At 36.3% G+C, this 12,697-nt stretch overlaps 1 protein-coding gene across 1 annotated transcript; it reads right to left on the minus strand.

The window, feature by feature from the left end:
• Positions 1-6,294: 6,294 nt before the first annotated feature.
• Positions 6,295-7,472, minus strand: LOC138340322 (uncharacterized). The gene is made up of 4 exons (XM_069292036.1): positions 7,218-7,472; positions 6,900-7,173; positions 6,452-6,697; positions 6,295-6,302 (listed from the first exon to the last, which is right to left on the minus strand). Exons 1-4 carry the CDS (start codon positions 7,470-7,472, stop codon positions 6,295-6,297), a joined length of 783 nt encoding a protein of 260 aa, XP_069148137.1.
• Positions 7,473-12,697: the final 5,225 nt, after the last annotated feature.

Raw genomic sequence — 12,697 nt, forward strand, 5'->3', positions numbered from 1 at the left:
GCATGCAACTAAGAGCAATACCCAATAGTTTCTCTCTCTAAGAGTTCCAAAATGTAAAATCCATAAATATAAGATAAATGTACTTCATCTCTCTTCCAAGCTATTTATACTTTCCAAAGAGGTTCTTCTTTATCCCATTCGACGACAGTAGTCGGGCTCACCGAATTCACTTGGTAGATCATTGTTTGTACTTCAGCTTATCATTTACTGGGTATAATGTCAAAAATCAATATCTCGAGTTATGATGGCACCTATTATAACCCACAGTAGATAAGCCAACCCAAAAAATCGAAACAACAAGTAATGGGTGTTAGACCAAAACCTACACAAGGGTAGGCCAAATATAAGATAACAATATAAACAGAAGCAACACAAAACATATATATCTCCCTCCAAAAACCTGATACTCACTAGAAAATAACTATCAAAAAAGAGTACGAGTCCCCAAAGTGAACCACAAAAATTGGACAGCCTCAAATGTCAAAATACTAGTCTATAGATATAGATAGGAATTGAACTAGTACAAAATTTCATCCTCACCCTATCTTCGAATCAAACTGCTCCAAGCTCGACACCAACGCTGGCCACCAGTGCTCAGACCTTCATGAATAAAACAGATGCAGAGCATAGTATGAGTAAAAAAAATAGGTTTTCAGTAGGTATCATAGGTAAACTGAACTTGAAAAGTAACGACTATGTGAAAAAAGAAATAGAACAAACAAAGCAAAAGATTAGAAGTCTAGGTAAACAATGGAATGCATACGAGTTTAGGAAGAACTAACTTAAGTAATCTAAAAGCTAACTACATCTAACTGAACCCCCATTATCTAATAGTATCTTATATGCAAGTTTAAATAAAAACTCAAACGGAACCCCATAAGCCTGACAAGTACACAGAATAAATATAAGTAAAGAAAACTGCATTTGAACACCCAAGATTGGTAAACATGAAATAAAAATATCAACCCCAATTAGAAAAATCTGATGGTACGGAGGCCGAACCTTAAAATGCATGCTCAGCATAAGTACCGAAGTAAGCAATACCATGTATCAAGTAACTGAGGTGGACCTTTTACCGGATAATCTATATAAGTATTCGATTAATCGAGTCCCCTTGAAATGGATGATATTCGAAAATATTAGTGAGGTTGAGGATGGATCTTTGATCTAGGTGCCCGACAAAGGTTCCAATGTAGTTGCTAAAAGATATTCAATCAATCCATAATCATAAATGTCTATTGAAGGCATTTGAAACTTAGTCAATAAATGCATTTATGTGGAACAAAATCAAAACAAATTCTGAATCGCGGAGAATACCCTAGTTTCATCAACGTAACTCATGAAACTGTAGTATCGGAAAAATAAGGATAACTATTGCTGGAGAAAATTTATTGTGTAGCTAAGGCCCAAACTATGAGAATTAAGTCTGTTAAAACAGCCTACGGGGATCTACACAGACCAAGCGACGTCGGTACAAAACTAAGGCCTATCATTTTTTAATCATCCATTCCTAAGGCAAAGCCTACAAAAACCTAAACTAAAGCCTAACATGCTTCAAATAAATAGAAGTAAAGCAAAAAAGTACTCCATAATATCTTAGCACCTATGCATGATTCAATAACTAAGAAATAAGAATCCAAACTACTAAACATGAATTAACATGATTGAGCTCAATCTAATATAGGGAAGTTGTAGCCTACTTGTGGGCCAATCACGCGTGCTCCAAAATTTCTTCTCTGGAGTTTTCCCTTTCAGAATGGACTTGGAACGCTAACATGCTATCAAAAATAGAATTGGAATTTTATTATGGTTATTTTGACATTAAAATTGTAATAAACACAGATAAATCAATTTCGGAGTAAAAATTGAGAAAGTGGGACTCGCGCTGGGAATTCTGGAATTAACGTGCAACCAAAATCCAATTTTTCTAAAAAACTAGAAATGGGACATCAACTAAAATCAGTAAATTGTAAAAAAGTGGGAGGTCTACAGCAAATTTTGACATACTATGGCGTTTTAATAGAAAAACACTTAAAATAGCCATTGTAATCATCAAATTCAGATATAGAATGAGGGAGAAATCAAGTCCCAAAATGTCCCACATATTGAGTTCACAAAGTACCATAGAAACAGGTGAGGACGAGAATTTTCTTCAAATTAAGGTCCAAAATTAGCTTCCAAGTTCACCAACTCGTTCTCCTAGAAAAACCTCACAACCTAGCCTTTTGAATCATCCAATTAGGAGCTCTATTGCTCATGATGTTCAACTTAGAAAATTAGAGAAAAACTAAAAAATGGATGTCGTATAGGTAAGGGTGCACCAGACACAGTGCACCACCATATTCTTTCCATTTTGTAGTGTCTGATGGGGTGCTTGGGATTCGTTTAAAGCCCCGTTCACACTAGCGGACTATGAGGCCTCACCAAATTTGATCTTCCAAACTTAATGGTGTAGTCGGAATTTTCATACGAGTTCATTTTGATTGAAATTGGGTCACACACCCAAATGCCATTTTAACAAAATTCCACAATGATCCTGGGGATTAGAGTTGAAGCCTCAGGATGTGAACGAAAGTTCTTTCTAGACCAAACTCGACAATTGAGAACTAAGCGTGCTAACGAATTTTTCATCCAAGTGTGCTTTCAAATAATGTTGACCAAAGTCAACCTTAGACAAAATTTCAAAGGCTAAAACGCCTAATGGTCCAAACTCGCACCAATTGCCTTGATACTCATGACAAATATGCTACTAGTGTAATTTGGCCTTTCCAGTGCTGATAATACTTTCAAAGTTCTATTCTACGTCATTTACCAGACGTTTTAACAACAATAAACTATTTAAGTTCCTAAAGCTCAAAAGTAGGGAAACAAACATAAAATCTAATGAACAACTAGGCAACGGAAGAGTCGGTGCGAGCAAGTCATAAATGACTTAGAGTCGCTATAGAAACTCGCTAAATGACATACAAAAGACATTAAGTAAAAAATGACTTGAAGGTTCATTATAATATCCACTACAAAAAAAGCTTTTGCTGGGGAAAAAAAGGGTCAAGAAGTGAAGGCTCAAATAAGCCAGGAACAATGTCCTAGGTAGACTCCTCCACTCAATGATGCATCTAATGACCATAACAACATGAAGTTGACCCAACTGCATTTTCCCTTAACTGGATGCAAATTTTCCACCTACGGTCAGTCATACCTACGGACAGTAGGTCCACCTACGAACCATGTTGGTCATCTATAGCTCTTTCCAGAGAGTGGTTGAAGGGAGTCTTGATCGACGATCACGGACTATCAACTGTCATTTGACCTAGGGATTGTAAGTCCGTCCGTCGTCCAAGACTTAACCAATTTTTCTATTCTGAAATTTTTGGAAGTTTTTGATCCCATCGATGGTTGTGCAGGACGGACCGTGGTTCAGGCTACGATTCGTCGATGCCATCGTTGGTAGCACCTGCAGATTTTTCTGAAAAACTAATTTTTGGTCTTGTTTAGCTATGGGGTGTTACATTATTTCCCCCTTGGGAACATTCGTTCTCGAATGAAGACTAAAGTAGCTAAATGGAGGAGAAAGATGCAAACCCCACTACTAAACACTGAGAACAACTGAGTTCTGACTTAATTGAGTTTTGAGTACATGCAGTTACGCTAAAACTGAACAAACTGAGGGAACGTGATTCTAAAACTAAATTTACGCATGAATGACTGTGAAATTGAAGAGGAACTATTACCTCAAGCTAGAGTGGAATCGGAAGGAAAAAGGTAATGATACTTAGCTTTCATGGCTGCTTCTGCTTCCCAAGTAGCTTCCTATACAGACTGACTCCTCCACAAAACCTTGACTGAAGCGACTTCTTTGTTTCTCAACCTTCTAACATGACGGTCAAGAATCTCAACTGGTACATCCTCATTAGAAAGACTATCTTTCACGGACACACTCTTTAATGATACTATAGAGGCTGGGTCACCCACACACTTCTTCAAGAGTGAGATGTGGAAGACCGAATTCACTGCTGCTAATTTCGCTGGAAACTCTAACTCATATGCCACCTTGCCAATACTTTTCAAGATATTGTAAGGGCCTACATATCAAGGACAGAGCTTCCCTTTATCTCCAAATCTCATCACCCCTTTCATAGGTGAGACTTTCAGAAAAACCCAATCATCAACTTGGAACTCTAGCTCCCTTCTTGTTACATCTGCATGAGATTTGTGACGACTTTAGGTTGTCGTAAGTCTATCTCTAATGAGTTGCACTTTCTTCATAGCATAAAGGACTGAATCTGGACCTATCAAAGCTACGTCACCTACATCAAACTAACCAACAGGAGATCTACATCTACGCCCATATAAAGCCTCATAAAGGCCATCTGAATGCATGAATGGTGGCTATTATTGTAGGCAAACTCAATAAGAGGAAGGTGATCATCCCAACTACCTTTGAAATCAATCACACAAGCTCTTAACATATCCTCTAAGGTTTGAATGGTACGCTGTGCCTGCCCATCCATCTGTGGATGAAATGATGTACTAAGGTTAACTTGAGTACCAAGACCTTTTTGAAATAACTTCCAGAAATGAGAGGTAAACTGATGACCTCTATCTGAGACGATAGACAAAGGAACCCCATGCAACCTCACAATTTCAGTAAGGTAAAGCTTGGGATAGTCCTCTACCGAATATGTAGTCTTGACCGCCAAAAAGCGAGAAGACTTAGACTTCCTATCAACTTTCACCCAAATTGAGTTATGCTGTCCGCGAGTACGAGGTAACCCAGTGATGAAATCCATATTGATCACATCCCACTTCCAAGTAGGAATATCAATCTCTTGAGTCATACCTCTTGGTTTCAAATGTTCTACCTTGACTTGCTAGCAATTGGGGCACTTACTCACAAAGTATGTTATATCCCTCTTCATGCCATTCCACCAATAGACTTCTCACAAATTGCGGTACATCTTAGTAGCACCTGGATGAATAGAATACCTGGAGTTATGAGCTTCTGCAAGAATATGCTGCTTCAACTCTCTCACATCAGGAACACACAATCTACCTTGGTAGCGAAGTACACCATCTCCCCTTTGGGAGAAAACCTCTACTCTCTGATTATTGACAGCACCCTTTAGTTCAAGCAAGATCGGATTAATCTCTTTCTTTTCCTTTACCTCCACTACCAAAGACGATTTGGCCCCATTATGAACTCTTACACCGATGTCTGATATGCTCATAAGGCAAACTCCCAAGCAAGCAAGCCTGTGAACATCCTTCACTAGCTCCTTTATTTTTTCCTCCCACATGGGCTACACTACCCATAGATAATCTACTAAGATCAACGGCCACTACATTCGCCTTTCCAGGATGATAATGCACACTCATATCATAATCCTTAAGGAACTCAAGCCATCTCTTCTGGTGAAGATTCAACTCTTTCTGGGTGAACACATATTGAAGGCTCTTATGATCGGTGAACACATCTACATGAACACCATACAAGTAGTGTCTCCATATCTTGAGTGCAAACACCACTGCTGTAAGCTCGAGGTCATGAGTTGGATAGTTCTTCTCATGAACCTTAAGCTTTCTAGAGGCATAAGATATAACCTTATCTCTTTGCATCAACACACAACCAAGGCCAACTCTGGATGCATCACAATAGATCACATAACCATCTGAACCCTCTGGTAGAGACAGGAGTTGTAGTCAATCTAGTTTTAAATTCTGCAAAGTTTTTCTCATAATCATCTGACCATTGGAAGTTGACCATCTTCTGAGTCAACCTAGTCAATGGTGAGGCTATGGATGAAAATCTTTCCATGAACCTTCTGTAATAACCTGCTAGACCTAAGAAGCTTCTAATATATGTAGTAGAGGTAGGTCTGGGCCACTTTTTCACTTCTTCTATTTTTTGTGAATCTAAGTGGATCCCTTCGCTAGATACAATCTGATCAAGGAAAGCAACGGGTTGCAACAAAAACTCACATTTACTAAACTTAGCAAATATATGGCAATCTTTGAGAGTCTGCAAAACAACTCTTGAATGACTTGCATGTTCTTCCTCACTCCTAGAGTAAATGAGGATATCATCAATGAACACAATAACAGAACAAGTCTAAGTACTATTTGAACACTCTGTTTATCAAATCCATGAAAATTGCAGGAGGATTGGTTAGTCCAAACGACATAACTACAAATTCATAATGACCATACCGAGTTCTCAAGGCTATTTTTGAAATGTCACTATCTCTGACTCTTAACTGATGATAACCCGAACCGAGGTCTATCTTTGAGAAATGACTAGCACCCTGAAGTTCATCAAAAAAGTCATCAATCATAGGGATGGGATACTTATTCTTGATTGTGACCTTGTTCAACTGTCTATAGTCAATGCACAATCTGAGAGAACCATCTTTCTTCTTTACGAACAATATTGGTGCACCCCATGGTGAAATACTAGGTCTGATGAAACCCTTATCTAGAAGGTCTTTCAACTGCTCTTTCAATTCCTTAAGCTCCGCTGGATCCATTCTGTAAGGAGAAATAGAAATAGGTTGGGTATCTGGAAGTAGATCGATTCCAAAGTCGATTTCCCTTTCGGGAAAAACCCCGGGAAGATCTTTTGGAGATGCTTCTGGAAATTCACAGACTACTGGAACTGACTCAAGAGATGGAGTTTCAAGGCTAGAATCCTTAGCCCGAACTAGATGATAGATATAACCCTTAGATATCATCTTTCTGGCCGTAAGGTAAGAAATAAATCGACTCATAGGTGCTAGGCTACTACTCTTTCATTCTAAGATTGGTTCGTCAGGAAACTGAAAAAGAACAATCCTAGTTCTACAATTGACTGAGGCATAAAATGAGTGTAATCAATCCATGCCTAGAATGACATCGAAGTCTACCATTTCTAACTCTACTAGATCTGTTGAGGTGCCTTTCTGAGAGACTGACAGGGCAATTTCTATACACACGTCTAGCTATAACTGGGTCACCGACTGGAGTAGAGACTGAGAAGGATTCTGAGAGAGTTTCTGGACTGACACTAAATTGGACTGCTATATGAGGAGTTACAAAAGAAAGAGTAGCCCCTGGATCTAACAATCCATAAACATAAAGGTCAAATAATCGTAACATACCAGTGACTACATCAGGAGAACCTTCCTGGTCTTGGCGAGCCTGAAGAGCATAAAGTCTGTTCTAGCGCTGACTGCCACCTGTACCAGAGGAGTTACCCTACTGAGTCGGGCGACTTGCTGGTGCTGCTGAATTTGTAGACTGAGCTCTACCATTACCACCTCCTTGACGCTGTGACAGACCCTCAACCTATGACAAGACTGACCACATCCAAAACATCCTTCTTTTCCTGCAAGACACGCCCAGATGATTCTTACCACACCTATAGCAAGTGGGGTAAGTGTTGGTGCTTGAAACACTTCCCTGAGACTTAGAGCCTGGTGCTCTGCTCTTCTGGTCATAACTAGGCACTATCTAGACGAGTGACCCAACTTCCACAATCATAGAAAACTCTATAGAGTGAAGCAAAACCTAAAAGATGTGATGATCTTCCAAGTCTACCTCAGGCAGACAGAACTACCCCTAGAAAATTGTGTTGGGGCCTTTCAATAATCTCTAACAGTCACACCCAACACTCGATGGGCCGGACAAGTACCATATGAAAACATGCTTTACATGTAGCATATGATGAGAAAATAAACTACTATGCACATAGATTGATGAATGAGAAGCTTCATATACAACACATGTTGACTGGCTGAATTGATTCATGTGTCAACTCAAACTTTGAATACAAATAAATAATACCTTTACAATGTCTACAAAGACTCCACTATAATCAATGATTGTACGACTCTGAAAATGAACATAGTAATGATTCGGAAAAGCCCCGAATCAAGATGGAGCTCACCAACAACCGCTGAGTATCATGTTTTTCTATTGGGGAAATCTATTAATTGAGTATTTGTACATGCAACATCAAATACAGTGTTCTCAATAAGGGATGTAAGTATAAAAGAATGTACTAAATATGTAAGCAATAGTATAACCAAATGTAATATGATAGCTCCAGTGAAAGAAAAAATCAATAGATAATGATTAGAGACCACCTTTGCTTATACTTTTTGGATCGTCTACGTTACATTATTATCTTTAGTTTTCCGTGTGTTTTATTCTTAATACGACATATCATACAAATAACCATCTGATCAGGTGTAGAAGAGGATGACCATCCTAGGTGTTTTAACCCCTGGATGATGTCCTCATAATTCCAAAACTTGGGATCGGACCATCCTAGGCTATCACCCCTGAGCTGGAACCCTTTTATATCAATTGCGATCGGCCCATGCTAGGATTTAGCCCCTCAGCTACCACCCTTCTATACAAATTAGGATAGAACCATTCTAGTCGTTTACCATTGGCTTCCACCCATAATTATACAGATTGCTTTACATAGATTCTTTAATCATTGATATTGTTGTTTATAAGTTCATTACTCTTTTGAGATTGTTCTTTGGATAATTCTTTTGAGATTAATGTTTTTGTGGTCATAATCATTGTTGAGATTTAGAACTACTGATTAGTAGAATAAGACATATTAATATGGAATTGCGATAATACCAATAATTTGGGTAGCAAACGTCACACCAACGAAACACGTAGGAGCTTATATGACTCATTAATTATGTTAACATCTCAAATTGGAGCACATCAAGTGAAGAAATTTAACATTCAGCCATAAAATTTGAACTCTATATTATATCAAAACACTCACAAACTAATATCAAATATAATGTATACATACATGAACGTGGAACCATAGGAGAAAGTGGGCATATTCAACTTAAATGTAAAATAGAGCAAGTAGTGATTTTGTGAGGTAACATTATAGTCTAACATAGTGGGAGTACTAACTAATAAAGGGAATATATTAAGATGTGAAAATATGACATTTATGATTGAATAGAAAGGTTAAGAAAGATTGCATGATATGGGCAGAATATCCAACATATAAACATTTGTACCATTTGTAATCAAGGATCATTTGATTTATATAAGGGCATAATAAGTGTCAGGGTAATTTGATGATAAACGTGTTTAAACCATGCATTCTAATACTTGGCAAGATAAGCAAGTACATTAGGTAATAAACTCATATTGTAGTACCCACTATAATGCTCTAGGGAGTAAGAACTGCAACTATATAAGTCACTACCAAGGGCACTTAGAAATCTTACTTTGTAATACAAGTGTTAGATTTATGCCAAAGAAATAGGAAATCAAATAGCCTTGCATACCTTATTTTTTACTAATATAACTATCACCATTCAACCACCCTTTTTGGTGCTAACCTACAATATAAGTCATGATTAGTTTAATGTTAGAAACTAATAACATTAAAGGCCATCCAAAAATAGTAGTTAAACACTTGACAGAAATTAGGCTTATACAACCCTTACACAAATGGTGAACCGCCAGACCCTTCTTCAATACATTAATACAACTTCATACATTATTTGCAAGGATATCCAAGCTTCCCCAACAACAATATACATAAGGCACCAACTATCATTCCCTAAATATCTTTTAGCGTAGTAGGATAATATGAAACTCAAGGATTTATTACCATCCATGATTTCATGAAAAATGTATACAAATTCTCTACCCAAAACCTCTATTTAAAGTGAGGCAAAAATGGAAAGTAGCCTTACCTTAGTTCCAGGAAATTAATCCATTAAACTTCTACTTAAAGAACTGAAACTCTCCTGTGATTTTTTACTTGAAAAAGTGAACAATATCCAAGAAACCAAAGGTGTTTTAGGAGTGCTGTGTTAATCCAACAAGCACAAAGAGACATCCTAAATTTTGAAAGTTAAAGATGAAGTAAAAGTTATGATATTTATCCCTTAAAAAAGGTGGTGCATTGGACCATTTTAAGGTAGGTGACCCACCTACTTGGCCTTTTAACTTGGGTCTTTGTCACTTCGAAACATGTTAGGACTTACTGCCAATTGTCCTTCTATTCTTGTCAATTTGGGCCATAATTAATGAAAGTAGGTGATCCATCTACTTGGACTTTTAAATTGGGCCTTTTAGGACTTGAGAATATTGGGCGTTAGCTTTTCATTTCCCCTTATTCTTCTAATAAACTTAGGCTATATTAATTCAATTAGGTGGTAGTATACTTGGCCCAATAACATGGTTAAAAGATTCTTAGTTGGTGATCCTCCTTCTTGGTCCTTTGGGCTGATCAGTAAGTTAAAGTAGTTGATGCACCTACTTGTAACCTGCTAGATTAGTTAAGTCAAGCAAGCACTTCACAATTGTGTTCCATTTTACCTTTAGCGTAATTTAAAACATATATACACTATGTCAATTAAATAGTAAACTCTAATACAACAATCTCAAGTTTAAATACTTCCATCCATTTTAAATTTATTAGATCCCATTAATATCTACATATTGTTCACATTAAACCTATTCTATTGTCACTAGTCTCATAGGAAACCGATTCCATAACTATACCAATAGGTAATTTATAAGCGTCATATATATAGAACTAGTACACATAGAATATGGGGTGTTATATTCTCCCCTCCCCCCATTTTCATTATTCGTCCTCAAATGATAGGTGAAGCTGACAGTTTAATTAACCTTGGAATATCATTGGGTAATTTGCGAGAGTTTCCTTTGAAAACAAAACTGTCAAAAATATATTGGCTAACCCAAATCACATATAGATAAGTCTTGCATGACGTCTCAATACATATGTTTTATGAAATTAGAATATAAGAAATCAAACCCTTAATTCAACATATAATTCACTGAAGATACACAAGTACAACTCATACAAAAAAGGAATTTAATATACCTAAACATTAGACATGCAATTGACATATCAAATGAACAAATTTGTTTGTAGAACTTATGATCATTTAAGGAAACAACATGATCTCAGATATTTATGTTGTTGTTTAGAATGAGGAGATGTATTTAGGATCGCTACCATCTTCTATCCCCAAGTATCTTATGTTACATTTTAGTCCTTCAACAATACTTCAATAGAGGTTACGCCTTGTGTGCTTAGCCTCCAGGCCTTTACGATCAAGAATTACTATGGTATCTCCCAACTTTTATATGGATGGTAATGACATATAAAATCATAGGCGTGATCTATCGGGGCTCTACTTTTCCTTCTGTTTTATCCTATGACTCTTTTCAAAAGTGAATCTTATAAGAACACATAGTTATTAATAATATCTCTAAAGTTTTATATCGCACCTTCTGATAAGGCATTGTGCTAAGTTATTTATCTATGGTTGTGATAAAATTTACATATATGACGAGCCATTTATGATCAAATTTTTCACTACATACTGTTACAAGGAAAATTTTTACCAAATTATTCAAAATTCAAGTCAATAAGCACAGAGGGGAATACTATACGGATAAACAAGTCACATTGGGTATGAAACATGCTTGCAGACTAGCCAAAAGGGAGAGCATGGTACACGTGCATTAAGCTATAACAAAAATGTGGTGTACGCATGCATTTAAACTGTAGGGTAGCGTGTGAGTGAATAAACTATCATAAGAAATATAGGAAATTGAATGGATGAGCATATGATCCATGAGTACAAAGGCTAAGAAATATATAATACGTAAGCAAGAAGACTATATGACATGTAGAAATATAAGAAAATTAACTACCATATGAAAATCACATTGAGCAAGTATGTTATATCGTATGAATTGGTGGACTAACATGCAAATTAAGTACACATGATATATGACCACATGATACATATCAAAAAAACAAATAAGGCCACTAATGCTTAAGAAAATAAGCTACAAGGCATGCAATATATATATATATATATATATACACACACATATATATATATACACAGACACACACACATACATACATACATACATACATATATACATACATACATACATATATATATACATGCATGCATACATACATACATACATATATATATATATATGTATGTATGTATGTGTGTATGTATGTATGCATGTATATATATATATACATACATACATATATATATATATATATATATTGTTTACATATCATATATTGTTTATGATGCGTATGATATGTAAACAAGTGATATATGAGTCATATAATCCAAGAGCACTTTTTTTTACCATAGCATATGATGAATTAGCATGCATTACCCACACAATATGGACAACTGATATGTGAAAAGTAACATGTGCAATAAATAACATGTAACGTAAAGGTCCTACAAAAACATATAACACTAAATAAGGTTCTTTGAAGCGGATAACAATAATATATAAGCATTCTATGACATTAGGTAACTTATGTTGAAGTGATCCACAAGAAAAAATGATATACAAATAGATAATTAATAGAACATGTATTTTGTATAATGTTTAACAAGCAATCTTTAAAAACTATGAGATATCCTATAGAACCACTCTACCATATTAAGGGAGAACACACTATCTTAAGCGCTATGTCACGGGTGGGGTAGTTTTGCTCAGAATCCTTACTGACTTCAAGGCATATACAATTTAATTTCCCGTCTACGATCTTAAATATCCTAACAATTCTTATAGGTATTAAGCTAATGGGACTTTTTTTCAATCTAGGCCAATAAAAATAATTTTGCTAAGATAGAAAAAGAAA

The sequence above is a fragment of the Solanum lycopersicum genome, chromosome 12 (genome assembly GCF_036512215.1).
Source record: "Solanum lycopersicum chromosome 12, SLM_r2.1".
Lineage (NCBI taxonomy): Eukaryota > Viridiplantae > Streptophyta > Magnoliopsida > Solanales > Solanaceae > Solanum > Solanum lycopersicum.